This window comes from Artemia sp. Qi Xiang Cuo, chromosome 2 (assembly GCF_049724085.1).
Source record: "Artemia sp. Qi Xiang Cuo chromosome 2, ASM4972408v1, whole genome shotgun sequence".
Classification (NCBI taxonomy): Eukaryota; Metazoa; Arthropoda; class Branchiopoda; order Anostraca; family Artemiidae; genus Artemia; species Artemia sp. Qi Xiang Cuo.
The window spans coordinates 25,151,067-25,174,651 of record NC_142795.1 but is presented as its reverse complement, the minus strand read 5'-3'; the positions used below and the strand labels follow the sequence as shown (position 1 = coordinate 25,174,651).

The following is a 23,585-nucleotide window of genomic DNA, read 5'->3' as shown; positions in this document are numbered from 1 at the left end:
TTGCTTTTGAAACCAATTCGATATGACTATCAAACGTATGGTTTTTGTGCCGGACTGTCAAATCGGATCTTTTCAAAAAACTACGACTGTAGCTCGCGAGTCTCTTTGGTTTTCCTTTTCTTGGGTCTAGCGTTTGTGTTTTCTCATCTTTATTTTCTAATATGTGTTAACTTGTACAATCTGTCCCCCCCTTTTTTTTCACTGATAAAGGCTTTCAGGTGTGAAACCAAAATATTTGAACTTTCTTTAGTAAGTGCATAAATTTTTCTTCGAAGTTCACTAACGTAAGATTATTTCACTACAAGGTCATTTCATTTTGATTAAAAAAGGAAAGGCAGCATGGTCTAAGAAATTATTCAGTTAATTAGGCCCCTCAGCTGCTCCACGGACTATACCCCTTTACTTGGTCCAGTGTTAGAATATACCTCTAACCTTTCTCTAATCACCTCTAAAGTTACAAGGGGTTTATGCCAGGGGTGATAGTTGGCAGCTGGGGGAGAGGGATAGCTGCCACTCACTAGAATTTAGAAAAACAAAAGAAAACGACAACCCTCCTCCTAGACTTTGAAAACCACTGCTCTTGGTATCTTCATTTTAAAAAATCGAAAACAAAAAATCCTTGCCCCTTTTACAGTTTTGTGAGTTCGCCCCCTGGTATGTGCCCTTATTGCCACCTTAGCCCTGCGCATATGAAAATATAAAATATCATGCGGAGAAAGGACGTACAATTTCGTTTATTCAGAAGAAGCATTTAAAATACAGAAAAAACATCAACTAACATAAAAACAATCGCAGTGCTGAACAATTTGAAGGCTCGTAATTTGGGTTTTCAAACGAAAATAATTCAAAATAAGTTCTCTAGATTGTGAAACTGTACTGCTTACAGCTGGAATCATTATGACTGTTTAGTCTAAAAGCTTAAATGATTAAATTAATGACAAAGAATAGGAAACAGGAGACAACTGAAATTAACTTCCCAACCCCCGCATTCTAGGGTGTAGAGTCCTCACTGAAACCTATGTGTAGAACTGGCCTTAAGCACACGGTTTTAGCATTTACCGGAGCATGGCATACTGTTGAAATTCTCTCGTACTGAATCGTTCCATTTCAAAAACAGATATAATATTTTCTTTCTTCACGGAATGTATTCGCACTTGTCGCATATGAGTGTCTCTGCCACTTTGGTGATTCCCAACTACAGCAATCTGAATCATATAGGTTTTAATTGGTTGATCATTTATATTCCTTAACGGGATCGGGATCCATCCTGTCGGTTCAGTTAAGTCTATCACTTCAATTTCTTGAAGGTCGCCAAAATGTGTCCCTGCTCGAATTGAGATCCTAAAAAAACAAAAAAAACCTTTTTTTATATAGATTCTGGAACTTTAAATATCGAGGTAACGCAAAGCTATTTTGACCTCCCAAAATCAAAACACATCTAAAAAACAAGTTTGGAGTTACACCCATAATATATGATTATTGGTCATACCCTCGATCAGGGAGATCCGAGAAATAAATATATTTATTTTCATTTTTTTTTTATTTACCTTTGTTCAGATTCCGCAAGGATCTTCTTGCTAAATTTATTTACACATTGAAAAATTTAGATGAGATGCCCCAACCAAGAATTTCCTGAAGGATTTCCCCACTCGAACTTAAATCCTTAAAAATTAGAATAGGCAGAGGCTTAAATTTGAGCTTTTCGTCTTTCTTTTGAATTTTCGCCGTTGAATCAAGCTCCCCAGTCTCTTCTGCCTCCAATTTCTTCGCTCTCATGGCAAAGCAAAGGACAAATTTTTGTTTTCATTTTCACGGCGTGTATAATTCCTGCTCAACGTTAATTTTGAGAATTTAAACTTAGTTCAACTCCAATATACCTAGCCAACCTTGCCTGTTTATACATATGCAGTGGCAAATCTCAGGCATTTTTATTGGGGGGAGGGGCAAGAGGGGTCCATATCCGGGTATTTGGGATATATAATACTTTTTTCTCCACATTATTGGGGGGAGGTCAACTGCTCCCACTCCCCCAAACGACACCCCTGTACCTTATCCCTTAATTCAACCTTGCCTTTTGTGAGTGCATACTGCTCTTTGCAAATATATCTTGCTACTTCTCTGTCCATTAAAACTAAAAAAGAACATAGTGATGGGACAATAGCATTTTTTCGAACTGTGATACCGACCCTTGGTAAATTTGAATGAAGCCTTCAATGTTTTCAATACAATACGTCCACAAAACGTTGACAGAAATGACGGAGACAGCTCAAGCCCCATCCAAATTCCTACTTGGCAATTAGCAGAGCCAGTAGAATTTCATTTTTCAACTCCCCAATCATATAAATCCCAACAGCAAAACTTTCGACTAATGAACTCCCCAAGTCCCAATATATAGACTTGCAGTTTTATTGAATATCTACGTAATCAGTTAACCTCGTGTTTTTTCGAGGTATGGGTTTCAGAGGAGGAGGTTTTACGGGAATAACGAACACAAACAAATATTTAATTTCAGACCACATTTTTCAAAATCTCCTAGGGTAATTGTTGGTGGGGGGGGGCACCCTCTTCATGGTGGAGTATTAATATTGCTGATTATACCTTGCTTTTAGAATAAAAGGTGTTTTTATCTAATAAACGAGAAACATAATTATCCACGTGTCCAGGTATACATATATGGATATGTAAAAAAAAAATCACAAAACTATTAAGATCCTTCCTACATTTTTGATATGATCGGCCTACTTGTTCGTTTCGTCCACCCTGACCCTGCCTCAAAATAAATTCTTATGCAGGCACCTAAATGTGTCAAGTTTAGAGGGGGTGTTTTTTATATGGAGTCACTCTTGCTCCTGGTTGTTTTCCCATGGTAATGCTGATATATTGACTATGCTGATATGTTGGATATAGAAAGTAAAACGAGAATTTATTAAAATCCTAATTTTGAGATCTAGCAGCTTTTCAAAGTTCGATACGAAGCTCAGTATAAAAACCACCATATGCCTTCGAATAATATTTCTACATCTAAATAACCCTAATCCGGTGTCTAACAGCAACTTCAGCTGTGAAGCAACATAACATTAACTAAAATTTCTTAGTGACGACCATAAGCAAAAAATTAAGATCAAAATTCAAAACGACCAAATGATAAACCCCGATACAAGGGTTTGACATCCGTCATATTCCATTTTCTCCATATGTTAGTGATTAAACACCCAATTACAGGATTTTTCTCTTCATACACATCAAAATCAGCGTGAATCCAAATTTTTGCAGTATTTTTTAATTAAAGCAGGGAAGACACGCATCTTCATACCCTGCAATAGCGAATTTGGCCGTAAGAGGTCTAGGAATAGAAGGAAAGATTTAAGGGAAATGGATACTTCCTGGGAGGGTGTAAAGAGGATGGCTTTGAATAGATTGGGATGGGGGAAAAGCCTCCGTAGCTGTGTTGGCCTTAAGCTGCTTGATGCTGCGGTGAGCCGTTAGTAGTAGTAGTGGTAGTAATTAATTAAATAAACACAATGGTTACAGAAAATAAGGCTAGAATTCATTAAACTTATAGCTTTCAGATCTAACAGCTTCTCATGTTTCAAAAGGAAACAATTGGACTCTCCTCTTGTGCCTCCAAATGACAAATCTGGAATCAAAGATCCTGACAATGACTATGGGAGCGGAAAAAACCAGTCGGGTCTGCACCCTCTTCCACTTTTAATGCTTTAGCCACATTTGCTATTCACTCTAAACACTAAAGATTCAAGATACGGGATTTTTCTCACGGGATATCAACATTTTTATGACTGTCCATATTCCATTTACTAAACTTTATTTTCTTAAAACATGCCTCTGCCTATGAAGCTGGAACTGTGGTAAGTGGAACTTAGGTCCTGTGATTATGTAGAGCGAAATATGTCCTGTATCTTGATTTCAACGGTGTATAACAGTCCTGCCGTTAGACTAAAATGCTAGATCGTATAATTTGGGGCTGTTGCCTCAGGGGCTGCACATATCATGCTGCTTCCGGAGGTATCTTTGTTGTAACTTTTGAGAATACTGATTGCCTGATTACAGGAACAGAAATGGCAGTTTTGTAGTTCCCCAATCTGTTTCGTCACAGGAGAGCAATATGTTTCACAGTTTCGCGACTGAATGAGCCCTCTCTCAACTTTCTTAATTCTTTCGTTCTGAATGACAGGGACGGGACAAAGAAAAGTACAAAAGGAAACATTTTACTTTTATTAAGTCTACAATAAAGCGTAGTCTACGACAGACATTTCTAGCTGTCCACGTAGAATAATAATGCTTCTTGAGCTGCACAATTACGGACTGTTTCACATCTCTAGTTGCATAGCTGGAAAATTTCGTAAGGCAGCCGAAATAGACTGAGAACTAAACCTGATTGAGCCTGTGGTGTCACTTAGATTTGGGCCTTATTATAATCCTAGATACAGCTCTCATTTAACTTTTTATCATTTCTTTCTATCCTGAGCACAGTTTATATAATTATCCAGTATGATCATTCCCTATCTTACCCATTATAAAAACCCGGACCGGGGTGCGAGTTCTCCAGAGAACGTAGAAACATAGGCGGCATCAGATCTTTTCACGGGTAGACAAGTCAGACGCGAAACAATCGGAAACAAGTGGAAACCCGCTATTACGAATAATTCACTTAGTAACCATTTCTCATTGATAGACGCAAACACACTGATCCATAACTGCACGAAGAAGTAGGAGGAGCTTTTTGTTCGCACCGAGAACGAAGACCAGAAATGATCTGCGATAAGCTTACTGGATAATTATATAAACTGTTATCCTGAGATACCTAAACCAGAAGAAATAAAAAGAAAGAGAGAGAAGCATAAAGATGATAAGGGAGAGAGGGAAAGATGGGGAAAACAACAATTGGAAATTTTCCATAAATCGATTTTCAAAACGCAACTTATTTTTATGCGTTTACTAGCTCCATTAAAAAAAAACCTAAAGCGATATTTACTGACATGTTTATCATCTTTTACTTCTTGCTTTATTTTGATATGAGGCATACCGCAACCCCCACAACACGAGTATGTACAATTACCCTCTTTTTGTGATGTTCATAAGGGACAATGAGAACATTAATCGTACAAAAACTCATCAATTTTATCACATAAAATTTCTCAGGGAGGGGAAGAGGTAGACCTCCAAATCGTTTTCCAGGTAAGATAAGGTTAAACAAAAGAATTTAATGCCAAAAAAACGCCATAATTTGTTTCCGACTATTAAGCAATTGCACTTTTAGTGTATTTTGGTACAAAAATATAAATGTTTGGCCCCCACTGCGTCATCAATAGAAGCTTTCGCCGTATCTTCTCAGGCAAATAATTAGCTCGAAACCCCCATTTTTCTTCCTAGAAACGACCGAGGAAAATAAACAGATGTTAATTTGCGCACGCATTCTTAACTAAGACAAACATAGGACACTCAAATCAAGGATGAAAAGAGAGATTTGTCACGTATCACACATAATAGCAAATCTTTGTTAATCATCTTCTGTTTAAATATGTAACGGTTAATAATTCCCGAAGTATATTTGGTAAGTAGGACGGACAATGATTTTCACATGTTTAACAATTCCTTGCAAATATGTTGACAGCGTATCGTTCCTACGACTTATCCTAAGTCTTCTTAAACATTTTAAGGATTTCCTCTATATTTTCCTATTTTGTTTATACAAGTTAGCTACTTCGCATTGTATTTTAATCTCCCTCCAGGAATACTCTGCCCCTCCATAAACATTATCCTATCTTAGATTTATAAGTGGTTGCAGTACATAATTTTTTACTTTTCAAAACAAATTTTATCAGAATCCCAGACACGATTGCACCAATACAAAATCCCAGACAAGATTGTGTTGGATACACACCTGGGTGCTCTACATAATTTTCAGCGTTTTCATTAGACGTTTAATCAGAATCCGAGACAAGATTGCACCTCTGCATAATCTCAGACAAGATTGTGTTAGATGCATACCTGGGTGCTCTGCATAATTTTCTGCGTTTTCATTAGACATTTAATCAGAATCCGAGACAAGATTGCACCCCTGCATAATCTCAGACAAGATTGTGTTAGATACATACCTGGGTGCTCTGCATAATTTTCTGCGTTTTCATTAGACATTTAATCAGAATCCGAGACAAGATTGCACCCCTGCATAATCTCAGACAAAATTGTGTTAGATACATACCTGGGTGCTCTGCATAATTTTCTGCGTTTTCATTAGACATTTAATCAGAATCCGAGACAAGATAGCACCCCTGCATAATCTCAGACAAGATTGTGTTAGATACATACCTAGGTGCTCTGCATAATTTTCTGCGTTTTCATTAGACATTTAATCAGAATCCGAGACAAGATTGCACCCCTGCATAATCTCAGACAAGATTGTGTTAGATACATACCTGGGTGCTCTGCATAATTTTCTGCGTTTTCATTAGACATTTAATCAGAATCCGAGACAAGATTGCACCCCTGCATAATCTCAGACAAGATTGTGTTAGATACATACCTGGGTGCTCTGCATAATTTTCTGTGTTTTCATTAGACATTTAATCAGAATCCGAGACAAGATTGCACCCCTGCATAATCTCAGACAAGATTGTGTTAGATACATACCTGGGTGCTCTGCATAATTTTCTGCGTTTTCATTAGACATTTAATCAGAATCCGAGACAAGATTGCACCCCTGCATAATCTCAGACAAGATTGTGTTAGATACATACCTGGGTGCTCTGCATAATTTTCTGCGTTTTCATTAGACATTTAATCAGAATCCGAGACAAGATTGCACCCCTGCATAATCTCAGACAAGATTGTGTTAGATACATACCTGGGTGCTCTGCATAATTTTCTGCGTTTTCATTAGACATTTATTCAGAATCCGAGACAAGATTGCACCCCTGCATAATCTCAGACAAGATTGTGTTAGATACATACCTGGGTGCTCTGCATAATTTTCTGCGTTTTCATTAGACATTTAATCAGAATCCGAGACAAGATTGCACCCCTGCATAATCTCAGACAAGATTGTGTTAGATACATACCTGGGTGCTCTGCATAATTTTCTGCGTTTTCATTAGACATTTAATCAGAATCCCAGACAAGATTGCACCCATACAGATTTGACCTGCAATTACGAGCGAAATCTATTTAGCTCTGATTCTATTAACCTCCGCTGTACGAAACTCCTTTAAATCAACAGTCCTTGACGGATAGGAACGTAAACAGCAGTTAAAAACTAATCATATTAAGACTCCAGGGAAATATAGAAAATAGCAGAATCATTACAATAGACAGGGAGGGGGGCTATCCCAACAGCCCCTCATTCATAAATAACTTCATTCCGAATCAATTTTCTATGGGCACACTTTTCCTTGGGTGCAATCGTCCAAGGATGAAATCTTCCCTTGGGTGGAATTTTTCAGTCAATAATTCTGGATATACTGCAGGCCGTGAAGGGGCAACGAAGCAAACACCAGAGACTAGAGTGGAGGTTAGAATAAGACGCTTATCACGTCCCACAGACATTGCGAAACTTCACTAATTATGTTCCTTTTAGAGTTACAACAATAAAAAAATCAGTGCTTCCTAAATTACCTTCGTTATAAGAAGGTAGACAATGGTTTAAGCATGTTTAATAAGACCTTGGAAACCTGTTGCTATAGCACAGTTACTTTGCATAAACTTTATATATACATATTTTTCCATCAAAATTTTTTTAAGCATATTACAGGTCACAACATACACGTTAGCCCCTCCCCCGTGTTACCACAATGACGTCTATGAGATACATCTGCTCAAAGTGTCGACCATGGTCGACTCTTATTGTTCGTGAGTTGATAAACACATACCAGTTAAAATAAATAAATACTTCTTTTAAAAATGTGGATGGGAATCTTGACGGGGTCGTTGTTGTGGTCCCAACAGCGTGATGATGGAAATATTAATAGTATGGCCCTAAAGGCTTCCATTGTCATTTTATTCTCAAGTAGATAATTTGCTAATAAAACATCAGATGTTTATAGCGACAAAGCAGCACATGTTGAATCGCACGTGCATTCTTAATTAAGACATTAAGGATACGAACAGAGAATGAAATAAGATGTTTATCACGTTTCAAGAATAATTACAAATCGTTGCTAATTGTTTTATATTTAATGATTTATCAGAAGAAATTCAATGACCTCCAGAATTATATTTGTTGTAAAAGGATATAAAAAGGGTTTAACAGGTCCTTGGATTTTCATTGCTAAAGGATAATTACTGGGAATAAACATTTTTTTTTTTTTTACGAAGATGTTTATTGTAATCAGTGCCAAATTCTGGCCTTTCGAGACCTCAGGGACAATAAAATATGTTTTCCCATTACCTCAAAATTATAAGCTCACACTTTGTTTGATGCTACACTCCAATTTGGGAGCTTTTCCATTAAGGTCATCTTTTAGTCTCTACAAAAAAAGTTCCAATAGATGTCTGAAGCTTAGTGACATGTAGTGAATAAATAGAAATATTGGACTGTTTTGATGGGCCTGGAACGAACAGATTTGATCAGCAAAGTACTAAGGCGTAACTTCTCTAGTAAAAACGAGCGGATTTAAGCTTATCAGAGAACTAATGACTTATTTTTAGACCTTTTTAGGTGATAATCAAGCTTCTTCCCTGTGAAGCCTTAGAAGAACGGAGTTTGATAATAATATCAACAAGGAACTCTTATCTTCTTCTTTTTCGCAAAAACTTCGAGGCGCTATCAATCAGGAACAATGGTATTTGTGTAGCGTATACAAAAAATTGAATATATAAAATGAATAAAATTGACCGTAAAGAAGTATAAAAGAAGGTCTTGTGGGCATTATTTCAACTGGGGAATTGTCCCAAGTCTCTACACCTGTATCATGCCTTCCCCGTTCACTTAAGACGCTTTTGACGAAGTAGCCATGTCTTTATTCTAAGGCATATAGTTCTGTAACGTTTTACCTATTGTGGCTAATCGGACGTCACCATATTGACAGTGAATACTTACGAATACACTAGAGCCCTGTCAAGCGCGTTATTTATGGGCTAAGCCGATTGAAGGGGTTTTCAGAGGGTGGATCTAGCCTCTAAGCTGCCATGAAGTTTGGGCCCCTTCCTTCTGAGGTTATTACCATTTTGATCTTCGTCATCTTCTTTCATTTTCTTTTGAAAAAAAAACGACGTTTATCCCTTTTTATTTACATCGATGTGGGGTTTTTGAAAGTGGAAACATTACCCTCCTTCAGAGTAAACTTCCAATAAGATCGCAGTCACAGAAGAGGCAACCGAATAATTAGTCTTAGTCTCACTCGTAATGAAAACTTGTAGCCAGGAATATTCATCAGCAACTTCCACCTTTTTTTTTTCCAGTAAAAAATGAAGTTTTGATTCTTGATTTTTGGTAATGACTTTCTTTCTAAGTAAGTTTCCACTATGATACCTGTCTCAGTTGAGGCAATAGAATGAGTAGTCACAACCTCCCTCGTTGTCCTGATAGTCTTCACCAGAAGACTTGTAGCCAGGGATATTAATCAAAAGCTTCATACGTCGAATAAAATCCTACCAGAACAAATTTTCAGAACGTCATATAAAAATTCCTCCAAGACGATTTTTGATCACTTTGAAAACGAAAATCGCAGAGACAAAGCATTTCATAGTTTTTGATGACAAACTGATTTTGTTTTTCTTTTTTTTTAAAGGGAAACTTCCCGTTTTCTAATACTACAAACTGTCTTCATCACAAGAAGAAGAAGATTAAGCTAGAAGAAGAACGTTAAAATTACTTTGCAGCGTAAATGTTACCTAGGTATAGCGAATATTCAGTCATAATCACTAAAATACATAATTTTTTTTAAAGATATGTAATTATCAAATAATCGCTAAAAAAAAAGAAAATGTGCGCCATCCAGATTTAATTATATTTGACAAAACTTGTCCAGAACTAAGAAAAAATAGTAGCAAAAGAAGAAAGAAGGAAGAAAGAAAAATTTATAATAGTAAAATAGTAAAAAAAAAAAATTGTTATTCATTTGAAAATGCAGACTACATATAGTTTTTATGTCTAGGACAGAAGAGCGAGTTAAGTGTCTTTTAATTAGACACTTAAGTGCCTTTAAATTTAATTTTCAATTTATTTAAATTAAATTTAAATTTAAAAAGACACTCATTTAGTGCCGTCGACGTTTCAATCTTTAAATTAACTTTCCATTGTGACTTTTTCGATTCTGTAAGCGCAGATTGAACTTTTCACTACTTTATCTTCTCTTTATGTACAAAAACCTTTTATTGTTGGTAAAAAAAAAATGTCTAACATACAACTGTCAATGTACTAAAAAGGAATATCAGATAACCGTTCATCAGCAACAAGTGCTATATCTAAAAAACATACTTAATGGAACATGCCACTCCCAGTAAAAGACTCGTTCCCTAATTTTTATGGTAATCTAATATTCAGGTTTGTAAAAGATTGACTACAGGATATAAAATTGTACTGCCGAATAAATTATACTTTTTGTTTAGCTCGAGAACTGAAATATGAAACCCTAGTAGGAACTAGATTTACGTCGCTTGAGAACATGTTACATTAGCCTTTATTTAGCTTCATTGATAAACTTGTTGCAAAACCAACATTATTTCTTGGCTATCCAATGCCGTAGCCAGCATTTTTTTCGGGGGGGGGGGTAATTGAAGATTTTTCAGGGGGGGGGTTACACAAAAAATAAAAAAAAACATTACAAACTTGATTATATCCGTTTTTGTTACGTTTTTACGAGTCAGAAAAACATTTCAGGGGGGGGGGGTTCAAACCCCTCTAAACCCTCCCCCCTGGGTACGGCCTTGTGACCATGGATTAAAAGTCTTAGCTGCCAAACCCTAAAAAATTATAAAAATAGTTTGTCTAAAACATAATTTATCTTCAAAATCAATGATGACACGCACTTTAAAAACGATATTAAAAAATACCGTTTCTGTTAAAATCATACTTATTGTCCATTACCTGACCCCTAGTAATAATAACTTTCCATACGTTGCTTTAAATTTCATGAATTCGAATAACTTCATGTATGCTTAATCCGAGTCAGCATACAAATAAGATTCATTCGATGTATGTATGTTATCCCATTTCGGTTTCCAAGATGATCAGATACTATTAAGAATGGTCATGTTTTACTTACGAAGGCACTCGCCATAATATTTTCTTCTTTTCAGAAATAAAAGCTCTTCAGATATTGAAACTCGTTTCACTTCTGAACTGAACAAAACTTAATGACAATCTTGTTATAAGTGGGCTGAAATATTGGTAATAATATTGCTAATATTAGGGAATAGGGACAAAATAAATGATAATCAGGATTTATATATCGCTGTTACTGATAAATTACTGCACCACAGAGCAGCTTGAAGCCACAACAGCTGCCAAGGCTTCTCTTCCACCCCAATCTATTTAAAGCTTCACTCTTCACGCCCTAAACAAATGAAAATATTGAGCACGGGTACAATTTTACATAAGACAGTGGGCAAAACAGGAAAAAACAAAAGAACTTTTAATAATAAGAAAAAAAGGTCCAAAGATTTCGACTTCACGTTCGGAAGCCTTTTTTAACGAAAAAAAGACACAACCAAAGTAAATTAAACAGAACATACAATGAAATGAAATAAGAAGCAAATTAAATAAAATATAACACAGAAAGAAAAAAAAAACAGTCGAAAACCAAAAAACTCACATATTAATATTATCCAATATGTCAACTGTTCATCATTTCAAATAGTACGAAAACAAGCAAAATAGGATAGCTATGCGGTAGATAACTCAGGATAACTCTTCCAACCTCATTCGGGAACGACCTGCCTTTTCCCTCTAGTCACCCCCTAACGCTGGATCCGTACTCGATATAAAGCAAGTTTGCCAAACTAAGTGAATCCAAGATCTATGTGCAATTAAGCTCATGGGTTTGACATCACATTTCTTTTAGCAAATTATTGTACGATTGCCCAAGACCAAAGATTGATGGTCAAAAGCCCAATCATTGGCTATCTGTTATTCTTCATCCTTAAAACTTGGCCTAAACATCTTAACCTTTCTTTCATTATAGCCTTAAAAGTAGAATCAAACCCGCTTTTTTCATACAGCTTACTATGTAACATACAGTTAGTCTGACGGGTGCCTGAAACTATCCTTAGACAATTCCCTAGGAAAAAATTACCACTTATCCTCCTAAGCCTTTCAAAGCGACGATGTTTGACAGCCATACTTGACCACTGTCATGACCATACGTCCAATATTCTAGTCTTAGTTGGCAGACTTGTGTCCCTATTTTTCCAAACTTTTTTTCAACTGCGAAAGAACACTCCACGCCTTGGCTGTGTTTTTGCCCTTATAAATTCAGTTTTAGCGAGTTAATCTTCATAAGATTAATTTTCAATGTTATTCTTACATTCTGAACTCTCAAAGACCCTAAAAATTTATTCATCCCAATAATTTATGCCTAACTTTGTAACCACCAATTCCACAAACTATATATGCATCAGATACCTTTTTATTTCTTAATACTTCTAGTAGGGTTGCTAACTCCTTCTTACAAATATATATTCTGGCGCTTCCAAATTTTCGATATTTTTTTCGTCTTTTTCTATATAATTTCCAACAGCTTTGTTACAATTTAACTGATTTTCTAAACGTTCTGCCCATCTCCCTTTAACAATGATTGACACCATGTTCCTACCTTTAATGAGGCAAGTCTCGACTGACTGCTCCTCTCAATTTCTTAACATGCCAGTACAAAATCCTACTATTATGCCGTCTGGCTGTATCTTCCGGATCCTCGACAATTTTATCCCTGATCTCCATTTCATATCTCCTTAATTCAGGCCTCAATGTCTCCTCTATTTTTCTTATTTTTTTTTTATTTTCATCTAGCATCTATCGTCGAGAAAATTTTTCTATTAACTTATTCTCTTTTACTAAACTCAAAGCGTTTTCGCTAGTATTACTAGCTGCTTTTCTAACTTCGCACCTAAAACATATTCCATTATTTAGAAAAATATTTTCTTAAAATCGTTCCATCCATCTTCTAAATTGTCAAAGTCTGAACTCTCTAGATTTACATCCAACTGTTCTTGGAAATTTCCTATAAAAATCTCACCCTGGAGTCTATTAGCGACATAACTAACAGGAAGTTAGTTATCCTCCTTTAAGTTTACCAATAAACCAAGTTGAACTTTGCTAGAAATTACTGGGTGATAATCTTTACTATTAACATCAATAACAGAACTCCTATATACCCTAGTGCCCTGTATCGACCCTGCCAGTCTTCGATTTTCAACAGCATTACCAATAAGGTTGGCCGTCTTATGGTCATGTGAATACGATTCTCGTCGGAGGTAATCCGAACTTATCTAAGCTAGGATATATCTACCCCGATTTGTACCAGTTCAGGCATTCAAACCGTCTAGTAAAATACCATACTTCTGCCTGAGATCTTGTCTATTTGTTCCTTCAGATGTATGTAAAATTCATTTGAGTTATTACCGTCTCCGTCAGTCGGTTCAGCAAGAGTTTACGGCATTGTGTCTGATGACTTGCACTTTTTGGTCATAAAATGAACAAATAGCATCATCATAAAATGAACAATAGTATATTATTAATATCATCAAGATCTGAGCAAGACTAAGAAGCTTCCTTATTCATCACAACCCGGCCTATGCACGCAACTCTTCCTATTACTAATTTCCTTTTTTCTAACCCGGAAGACGAGTTTCCGAAACTCCTAGGAATTCTAGTTCGAAGCCTCTGAATTCGCCAGTCAAAATGTCAGTGCGAAAATTGTGTTTCTACGTCTTCACGTTCTATGTCACAACTTTCATATTAATGAAGTCATTCATATTGTTATGGCCTCAAAGAAAGCAATGGGTTCTACCAGTGTGAGTTAAGAACTAACTAATTTTCTCATGTCTAAAAATAGAACTTAAGTTGGCTTAGAACTAAAAGCAAAAGTACCCAGGATATCCAATCGAATGGAGGCTTTGTGCTAACCTAGGCCCATCTTGGTCACTACATGGTTTTCCGCACTTGGCAATGGTCTCTTATCAGTAATAATTGACATCCTGCACAAGCAATCTCAAGTCTATTACCACTGACTCATTGAATATTTATGCCTGCAAATATTATAAGCTCCTTAGTGAAACTCTAAGACACAGCCTTGAAGAAAATGACTTGGGCCTAATCGTTAATGCCAAGCTCAGTTTCACGAGCCACTATGAGACAATCATTAAGAAGGCGACGATAATAGTTGGAATCCTCTGTAGATCATTCAAGTTCTTTGATCCGTCCTTTTTACAATAAGTACAACGACTCAAATGATCGCGTACAACGTAGAATGACAAAATTCTGCCCAACTTTACCTCACCTTCTTCTAACTTTAACTCACCTCCCTCATCAAAAACAGCTCTGGAGGTCAAACTACCAGCTTAGGCTTACCTTTTTTATCGTGGCGACATGACTGAAGCTTATAAGATCTGCAAAGGAACCTTTTATGATAACATTGCAGCCACCGACATTCTAAAGTCCTGTACGTCATAGTAAATTCACCGTTAGGAAGATGTTACAAAGTCCAAAAAGCCAACCGATACAAATCAAACCCAGAATCCAGTGCAATGTTGTGTCACTTCCTAGGCTAAAATTTCCTCAAGGGGCACTACTCCTGAAGGTCACACTACTGCACGGTTCGCAGTCACAATTCTTAGTAAAACTTGTGAGAGGTTGACCCCGATGGTACTTTGAGGCCACACAAGGACAGATGTCCTTTTGGGGATAGAAACGGAGGAAGGAGTTGATGACAGAGTGGAGACACCAAACAATCTTAAAATACTACCTTTTATATCCAGCCTATCACCATCAGGGCATATGACAGGGTTGATAAGTCTTTATATAGCACATATATATACAGTTTCAAGAGTATGTACAAAGGGGAAAGACTTTAACCACTATATTCCCAATGTTGGTTCATCCTCCCCCCCCCTCAGAAAATTAAAAAAAACTAGGATTTCCAAACCGAGAAATCGTCTGATCACTCTCCCCCGAAATGATCGCTAAACACTTCGAAAGTGAATTTCAATGTTTATATTATTTTATAATGTACTGAAGGTTAATGTGTATATATTAAAAGGTTAAGTGTGTTAAAGTATTTGGTTAGAAAAGAAGAAGAAGAAGAAAAGAACTGTTTCCCTACTTTAGCAATTGAGATAAACAAAAGGTTAAAGTGTTAAAGTCTTAAAAGGTTAAGTGTGTTAAAGTATTTGGTTAGAAAAGAAGAAGAAGAAGAAAAGAACTGTTTCACTACTTTAGCAATTGAGATAAACAAAAGGTTAAAGTGTTAAAGTCTTAAAAGGTTAAGTGTGTTAAAGTATTTGGTTAAAAAAAGAAGAAGAAGAAAACAACTGTTTTCCTACTTTGTCAATTGAGATAAACAAGCACTTGAACAAGGTCTTAACCTTACTCATCTATCCAATCACCTAAGACAAAACAGCATAACCCAACAGTCAGCCAAATAGAGATGTCCCAATTCGTGCAAAGTTATCATTAATAAACGTAAGCCGTCGTAAAATTACAAGCGTTTTTATATTACCTTAATTACCTTAATTCGCACTTCGGAGCAAATTAAGGTCCATACTGGATCTGTTGTGCTCCGGGATGTTTATTGTTCAGTGTCATTTCTTCCCTTCTTTATTAAAAATGACAATCACTGAACCTCGTAAATATCGAGATAGGTTATATATTCCTGAGATAATCTCTCAATTCTAGAAAGGATCAGGATCTACATTTTTAATGAACATAAAATCATATTACAAAAGAGTATTCATTCTTCATGCATCACAAACGCCACCTAGAATACCGTTTAATCGTCAATAAAATTACGAATCCATTGTAACTTCCTAAGTGTTACTGTTATAATTAACGCAAACTTGAGTTAATTAAGTAATTTACACTACTTTAGACTACGTTAGGGGGGGGCCCCCCTCTGGATCCGCCACTGCCTCATCTGGGGTGGGAGGATGTCACAAAATAGATTTAAAGGAAATAGAAACTTCCTGGAAGGGTGTCAAGAGGGAGGCTTTGAATAGACTGAGATGGAGAACGAACGTGCGCAGCTGTGTTGGCCTCAGGTGGCTTGGTGCTGCGGTGATTTGTTAGCAGTAGTAGTAGTAGCTATTTAGCGCCTCGGATACACCGACCTTATTTCATTCGAACTTAGTTAATTGAAGAAATAAAGGCACGTAGCATAACACCATTTGTAGTTCATCAATTGCATAATAGAATTTCATCTACCTCAAGTAAATCCGAAGGGGAAAAGAAACAAACAAATAAACGCAAGGATGAATGATCATCAAAGCTCAATTATATTATAGCACCACATAAAATTATAAAACGTATATGCGTTATAAAAGACAAATACCAGTCTAATGCTATTCATCAGCTTCTGAAATTTAACCATTCTAGTTTTTATTATTCGGTTTTCGCATAGGCCTATCTAGCGGCCATAATATACCAACAACAATTCAGGTGCACAGAAAGATGTTCAGTAGATGAATTTTTGGACAAAATTTTTTTAGCACGACAGAAGCACACTTTATATTAGCTGCCAAACAACTTCCAAATACCATGCCCAGAAATCAGGCAACACACCTCAAACATTTGAGTCTCATAACTCCAGACAAGACCCCCCCCCTTCTACGTCTTCACTATAAATATTTGCAATTTTTCTTTAAAGAAAAAGGATAATTTAAACTTACTTGCTTGGAGTATAACTTTCATCCGTCTTGTAGTCAACATAAATATAGATGTCTTTAACAATTGTTTTCTTCCTAAATTGTATGTTCAATAAATGAGGTAATTGACCGTCGGACTGCCAATAGGTTTCTTTACTGCCATCTCTCAATTGCTGGACCCCAAAGCCTTAAAAATGGGTAGAAGATAAAAGAGAGTAAAAAAAAAGATTAAAAAAGATTACTTCTTTTGACTATCTAGCTTGGACGGATCTCGGAAGGAGGGGATGTGGTAAGGGTGGAAGCCTGCCCCTGGCACTGGTTCTTAGGGGCGCCGGTCCATAAGGCACTTTTTGATCCGATGAAACACAATTTGAACCCTAATTTCTCAGCTCTGGAATGCGCCAACGTTTGCCTTGAAGATGTATTTAACAATGCTTCTATAAGTTACTTCCAACGAAATAAGCTTCCGCAAATTAAAGTTAATTAAAAACTATCTTAGAAACGGGACCAAGCGGCAGTTGAAAAACTTGAGAATAGTCCATATAGAACATGATATGACTTCGAAGCTTTCGTATGAAGACATGATAAAGACATTTGCTTCGAGAAAAGCGCGTAAAGTTGAATTTTAATCTACAGGATAAGGTTGATTATATATAATTTAAATTGTATCTGTACTATGTCACCAACAAAATGTTGTTACCTGGAATCTTCGATAGATTTGTTGAACCTTATCATACATATAGGATTTACATAAAAATGGTATTAATGATAGTAAAACAATTAAATAAATATACAATAATAAATATATTCTTTAAAGAAGTGGAAAACCCATAATCTGATATCTATAATGGGTTTTGTTGACTGGGGGGCAGCAAATGTCATGCTTGTCCTGGGCGTTGACAGGTCTTGATCCACCCCTGTTATCTAAAATATTAATGTGTAGGATGACATAATTTTTGTGCTTTTTGTACTTCAACGTTTAAAAGACGATGTATGCACTATGCGAATTGTTTAGTTGTAATGGACACTACATTTTTTTCCTTTATTGACCAGTTATTAGTAATACTTGGTGTCTCTTTGGAAAAATTGGCATATGGTCTTCTCAAATAGAAGTGAGCTTCTAACGCAGCATCATATCCGCCTTACGAGAAGCATGTAGGCCATCATTTACACCAATGTCTGCGAAATTAATGCAAATCACACCATGTTGTAAGTCAGCTTGCACAAAATGGCTTACAAAAACTACTTTTAAATATCATCTGTAGGTCTGTTTTTATTATGAATTATTCCAATGTGTTTTAGTCTAGTTCTTGCACCACAGGCTATATTTATAACTTCGGTAGCATTATTAAGGAACCATTTCTTACCTGTCCAACCTAGTCAACATCTGCTTGGAGTGCTCAGAACTTGCTGCTGGAGCAAGTTCCTTTTTAGTTACTTTGATAAACTTAAGTTCTTTAAAAAATACGGTTGATTAGGGATGATGAGGAATGAATTGGAATGATCGTTTCTTAATAAAACAGTCCTTGGCTGTCCAAACACCTTCATAAAACTGTTCCATTTGTTCAATTGACAGTGTTTGACCAACAGAACAATTTGTTGATCAGCTGTATTTGGACAAATTAAATAAAGTTCTAAAGTTCAGCTTAATTCAAATTCTGTAATGATAAAGTTGCAGTTACAGATTGCAAAAATGTAAGAGTAACATAGGCTATCTACCAAGGTGGTGGCGTATGTGCTGTGTAGGGGGATGAAACAAAAAAATTATGCTTCATACCAAGTTGGTAATATCATAGGCAGCGCTAAGTAAAGAACGATGTGGGCACAATGTATTATTTATTTTTCTTTTTTCTTCTTCTTTTTCTTCTCCATACCCGGACACTGTATCGAAGGAGTTGTCGTAGAAACTTCGAAAAGGGCTCATTCGATTGGAAATTGGAGTGGCTAGTGCCATTTTTAATAGTCAAAAGTGATTAGAGGGCTACTAGCCCCCCCCCCCACGCCCATCATTTCACCAAACACATCCAATCAAAATTTTGAGAAAGCCATTTTGTTCAGCGTAGTTGATTTCCAGATAGAAAATATCTTTGTGAGGAGGGCACTCCCCCACAACCCTCGGGGCAAGGGTTTTAAGTTATGCCCTGAGGGCATATAAGAACGATGTTGGCACAATGTATCATTTTTTTGTTCTTAATAGCAGGGCACTTCATATGAAAGGGGTCGTCGTATAAACTTCAAAAGGGGCTCATTTGACTGGAAATCGAGAGTTTTAGTGCCCTTTTTAATAGTCGAAAGTGATTGGAGGACAACTAGCCCCCCCCACGCCCATCATTCCCCAAAGACATCCAATCAAAATTTTGAGATAGCTATATTCCTCGGCGTAGTTGATTTCCAGTTAGAAAATATATCTTTGAGAAGGACACTCCCCCACATTCCTCATGGGAAGAATGTTTAGTTACGCTCAGGGGAAACATAAGGTTTTTATAGAAGGTGTGGTCGTAGAAACATCAAAACAGACTGTTTCGATTCGAAATTCAAAAGGCTAGTGCCCTTTTTAATAGTCGAAAGTGATTGGCGGATAACTAGCCCCCCCCCCCCACGCCCATCATTCCCCCAAACACATCCAATCAAAATTTTGAGATAGCCATTTTGTTCAGCGTAGTTGATTTCCAGATACAAAATATATTTTTGAGGAGGACACTCCCCCATAACCCGCACGGCAAAGGTTGTAAGTTATGACCTGGGGGCATATAAGGTTTTTAAAGAAGGCGTTGTCGTAGAAACTTCAAAAAAAGCTCATTCGATTGGAAATTGAAATTGCTAGTGCCCTTTTTAATAGTCTAAAGTGAGTGGAGGGCAACTATGCCCCCCCCCCCGCCCATCCTTCCCCCAAACACATCCAATAAAAATTTTGAGATAGTTATTTTGTTCATCATAGTTGATTTCCAGATAGAAAATATGTTTTTGAGGATGACACTCCCCCAAAACCCTCAGGGCAAGGGTTATAAGTTATGCCCTGGGGGCATATAAGGTTTTCATTGAAATCTTTGTCGTAGAAACTTGAAAAATGGCTCATTCGATTTGATCTAAGGGCTAGTGCCCTTTTTAATAGTCAAAAGTGATTGGAAGGCAACTAATACGCCTCTCACGCCCACCTTTTCCCCAAACACATCCAATTAAAATTTTTAGATATCCATTTTATTCAACGTTGTTAAAAGTTTTGGAAACAATATCTTTAAGGATGACAACCTCTTCCCCCACAGCCCTGAGGGCAAGAGTAGTAAGTTATACCCTGGGGGCATATAAAGTTTTTATTGAAAGCGTTGTCGTAGAAACTTCAAAAGGGCTCATTCAATTGGAAATTGAAAGACTAGTGCCTTTTTTAATAGTTGAAAGCGATTGGAAAGTGACTAACGCCCCTCTCACGCCCACCATTTTTCCAAACACATCCAATCAATATTTTGAGATATCCATTTTGTTCAACGTAGTTGAAAGTTCTTGAAATTAGGTATTTTAGGATGATATCCCCCTCAGAGTCCTCAGTGCAAGGGTTGTTAGTTATGCCCTGGGGGCATATAAAGTTTATATAGAAAGTTACACTATATATATATATATATATATATATATATATATATATATATATATATATATATATATATATATATATATATATATATATATATATATATATATATATATATATATATATATATATATATATATATATATATATATATATATATATATATATATATATATATATATATATATATATATATATATATATATATATATATATATATATATATATATATATATATATATATATATATATATATATATATATATATATATATATATATATATATATATATTCAATTCAATATTTTGTATAACGCATTAGCGTAGGAACTTCAAAAAGGGCTCATTCAATTGGAAATTGAAATGGCTAGTGCCCTTTTTAATAGTCGAAAGTGATTGGAAAGCAACTAACACCCCTTCCAAGCCCACCATATCCCCAAACACATCTAATAAAGATTTTGAGATAGCCATTTTGTTCCAAACAGTTCAAAGTTCCGGAAATTATACCTTTAAAGGACACTCCCCCCAGAGTCTTCAGGGCAAGGTTTATAAGTTATGCCCTGGTGGCATATCAGACTTTTATTGAAATATTTGTCGTAGAAACTTCAAAAAGAGCTCATTTGATTGGAAATTTAAAGGGCTAGTGCCGTTAGTAGTTGTTTAAAGTGATTTAAGGGCAAATAACCCCCTCTCACACCCATCTTTTTCCCAAACACATCCAATCAATATTTTAGATACCTATTTTATTCAACGTAGTTGAAAGCTTTGGAAATTAGGTCTTTAAGGATGACGACCTCTCCCCCCCCCGCCACAGCCCTCAGGGCAAGGGTTGTAAGTTATGCCCTGGGGCCATATAAGGTTTTTATTGAAAGTGTAGAAACTTCAAAAGGGCTCATTTAATTGAAAATTGAAAGGGCTAGTGCCTTTTTCAATAGTTGAAAGTGGATGCAGTGTGACTAACGCCCCTCTCACGCCCACCATTTTCCCAAACACATCCAATTAATATTTTGATATATCTATTTTCTTCAACGTAGTTGAAAGTTCTTGAAATTAGGTCTTTTAGGATGATAACCCCCCCCCCCCAGAGCCCTGAGTGCAAGGGTGGTAAGTTATGCCGTGGGGGCATATAAGGTTTATATAGAAAGTTGTTATAGAAATTTCAAAAAGGGCTCATTTGATTGGAAATTGAAATTGCCCTTCTTAAATAGTCGAAAGTGAGTGGAGAGAAATTAACCCCCTCTTACGCCCACCATTTCCCCAAAAACATTCAATCAGTTTAGAAATAGCCATTTTGTTCAACATAGTTGAAAGTTCTGGAAATTATGTATTTAAGGATGACAAACCCCCCAGAGCCCCAAGGGTAAAGGTTGTAAGTTCTGCCCTGAGGGCATATAAGGTTCTTATAGATAGAGTTGTCGTAAAACTTCAAATAGGGCTAATTCAATTGGAAATTGAGAGGGCTAGTGCCCTTTGTAATAGTCAAAAGTGATTGGAGGGTAACTAACGCCCCCCCCCTCTCAGGCCCACCATTCCTCCAAACACATCCAATCATCTTTTTCAGATAGCCATTTTGTTCAACGTAGTAGAAAGTTCTGGAAATTAAGTCTTTGAGAATGACACCCCCCCCCCAGCACTCAGGGCAAGGGTTGTAAGTTATCCCCTGGTGGCATATAAGTTTTTTTTATTGAAAGGGTTGTCGTAGAAACTTCAAAAGGGCTCATTTGATTGGAAATTGAAAGGGCTAGTGCCATTTTGGATAGTTGAAAGTGATTGGAGAGCGACTACCGCCCCTCTCACGCCCACCATTTCCCCAAACACATCCAATCAAAATTTTGAGATAGCCATTTTGTTTAAAGTAGTTGAAAGCTCTGGAAATTAGGTCTTAGAGGATGACAACCACCCTAACAGCCCTTAGGGTAAGGCTTGTAATTTATGCCCTGGGAGCATATAAGGTTTTTATAGAAAGCGTTGTCGTTTCCAAAAGGGCTCATTCGATTGGAAATCGAAAGGCCTAGTGCCCTTTTTAATAGTCGAAAGTGATTGGAAGGCTTGACATTTTATAGTAAAGATCGATGTGGGTATAATGTATTACTTTTTGTTGTTGTTGTTTAGACCAGGGCACTTCGCATCAAAGGAGCTGTCTTGGGAAATGCGAAAGAAGCTCATTCAATTGGAAATAGAAAGGACTGGTGCCCTTTTTAATAGTCGAAAGGGGTTGTGGGGCAACCGATTCCTCTCTCACATCTACCCTCCCACCTCCATTTATTTAACTGCCCATTATGTTGAAAAACTAAATGTTGCCTTAGGAATAAATCAAAATGCACTGTGATAATGCCAATTCCCAATAAGGCATCTCAGCAGTATCCCAAGAACGATGAGGGTATTATGTTCAAACTTTCGGGGCTACTTCTGCTCTTAAAATTTAACCAAATCAAAATAGCATAAGTGTATCCAAGGTATCAAAGAAAGTAAACAGATTTTTTTGTGAATGATATCATCTTTCCTATTTCAGGTTAACTAGAGGAGGTATGAAACTAAATTAAACAGTACTATCTGTGTTCACATTCTTAAAGGATTCATGTTTTTAAAAATTGAAGAAACTTTTGCTTCAGCATACAAATAGCAGCCCAAAATATTAAGTCTTAAAAAACGAAAAGATTTGTAGTATTATTTTTCATTTCACTGAAAAGACTAAGCTAATATAAAATAAACAGAACGTAATTAAAAATTTTTTTTCCACAAAACGAGTTTTTCAAAGAAAAATAAAGAGCTCTATTTAACAAAAAATGAGCAAAAATAAAATAATCTACCAACCGTGAAACTACCACAAATCAGCATCGATAAATAAATGAAACCCAAAACGAGCAGAAATTACAATAAATAACCGAGTCAAACTCAAAACAAGCAGAAATTAACATAAGTTGGGTGCAAAACCCCTATGCCTTCCCAAGGCCAGAACAAAATTTACACTTAACTGAAAAAATACAAATGAATGTGCATTGTCAGTGACCTCTTTGCTTTAGCTTGTCAAAGATTTTCCTTTTCGGCCAACCGTCTAGGGCTAAGCGGAAAGCAGGTCTTCCATGGTTAGGGTGAAAGAATGTCGCAAAGAAAGGTTTAAGGGAAATGGGAACTTCTTGAGAGGGTGTAAAGACGGAGGCTTTGAATAGATTGGTATGTAGGCAAAGCGT

General features: G+C 36.4%; 1 protein-coding gene across 1 annotated transcript in view; it reads right to left on the bottom strand.

Moving 5' to 3' along the window:
- Positions 1–720: 720 nt before the first annotated feature.
- The window catches only part of APC10 (anaphase-promoting complex subunit 10), a 36,906-nt gene continuing 14,041 nt past the window's right edge, over positions 721–23,585 (bottom strand). Inside the window, exons 3-4 of the mRNA XM_089108029.1 lie at positions 16,837–16,999; positions 721–1,341 (exon numbers count right to left, since the gene is read on the bottom strand). Coding sequence (XP_088964155.1) covers positions 1,056–1,341; positions 16,837–16,999 — 449 coding nt within the window. The 3' untranslated portion in view covers positions 721–1,055. The remainder of the gene's footprint in view (positions 1,342–16,836; positions 17,000–23,585) is intronic.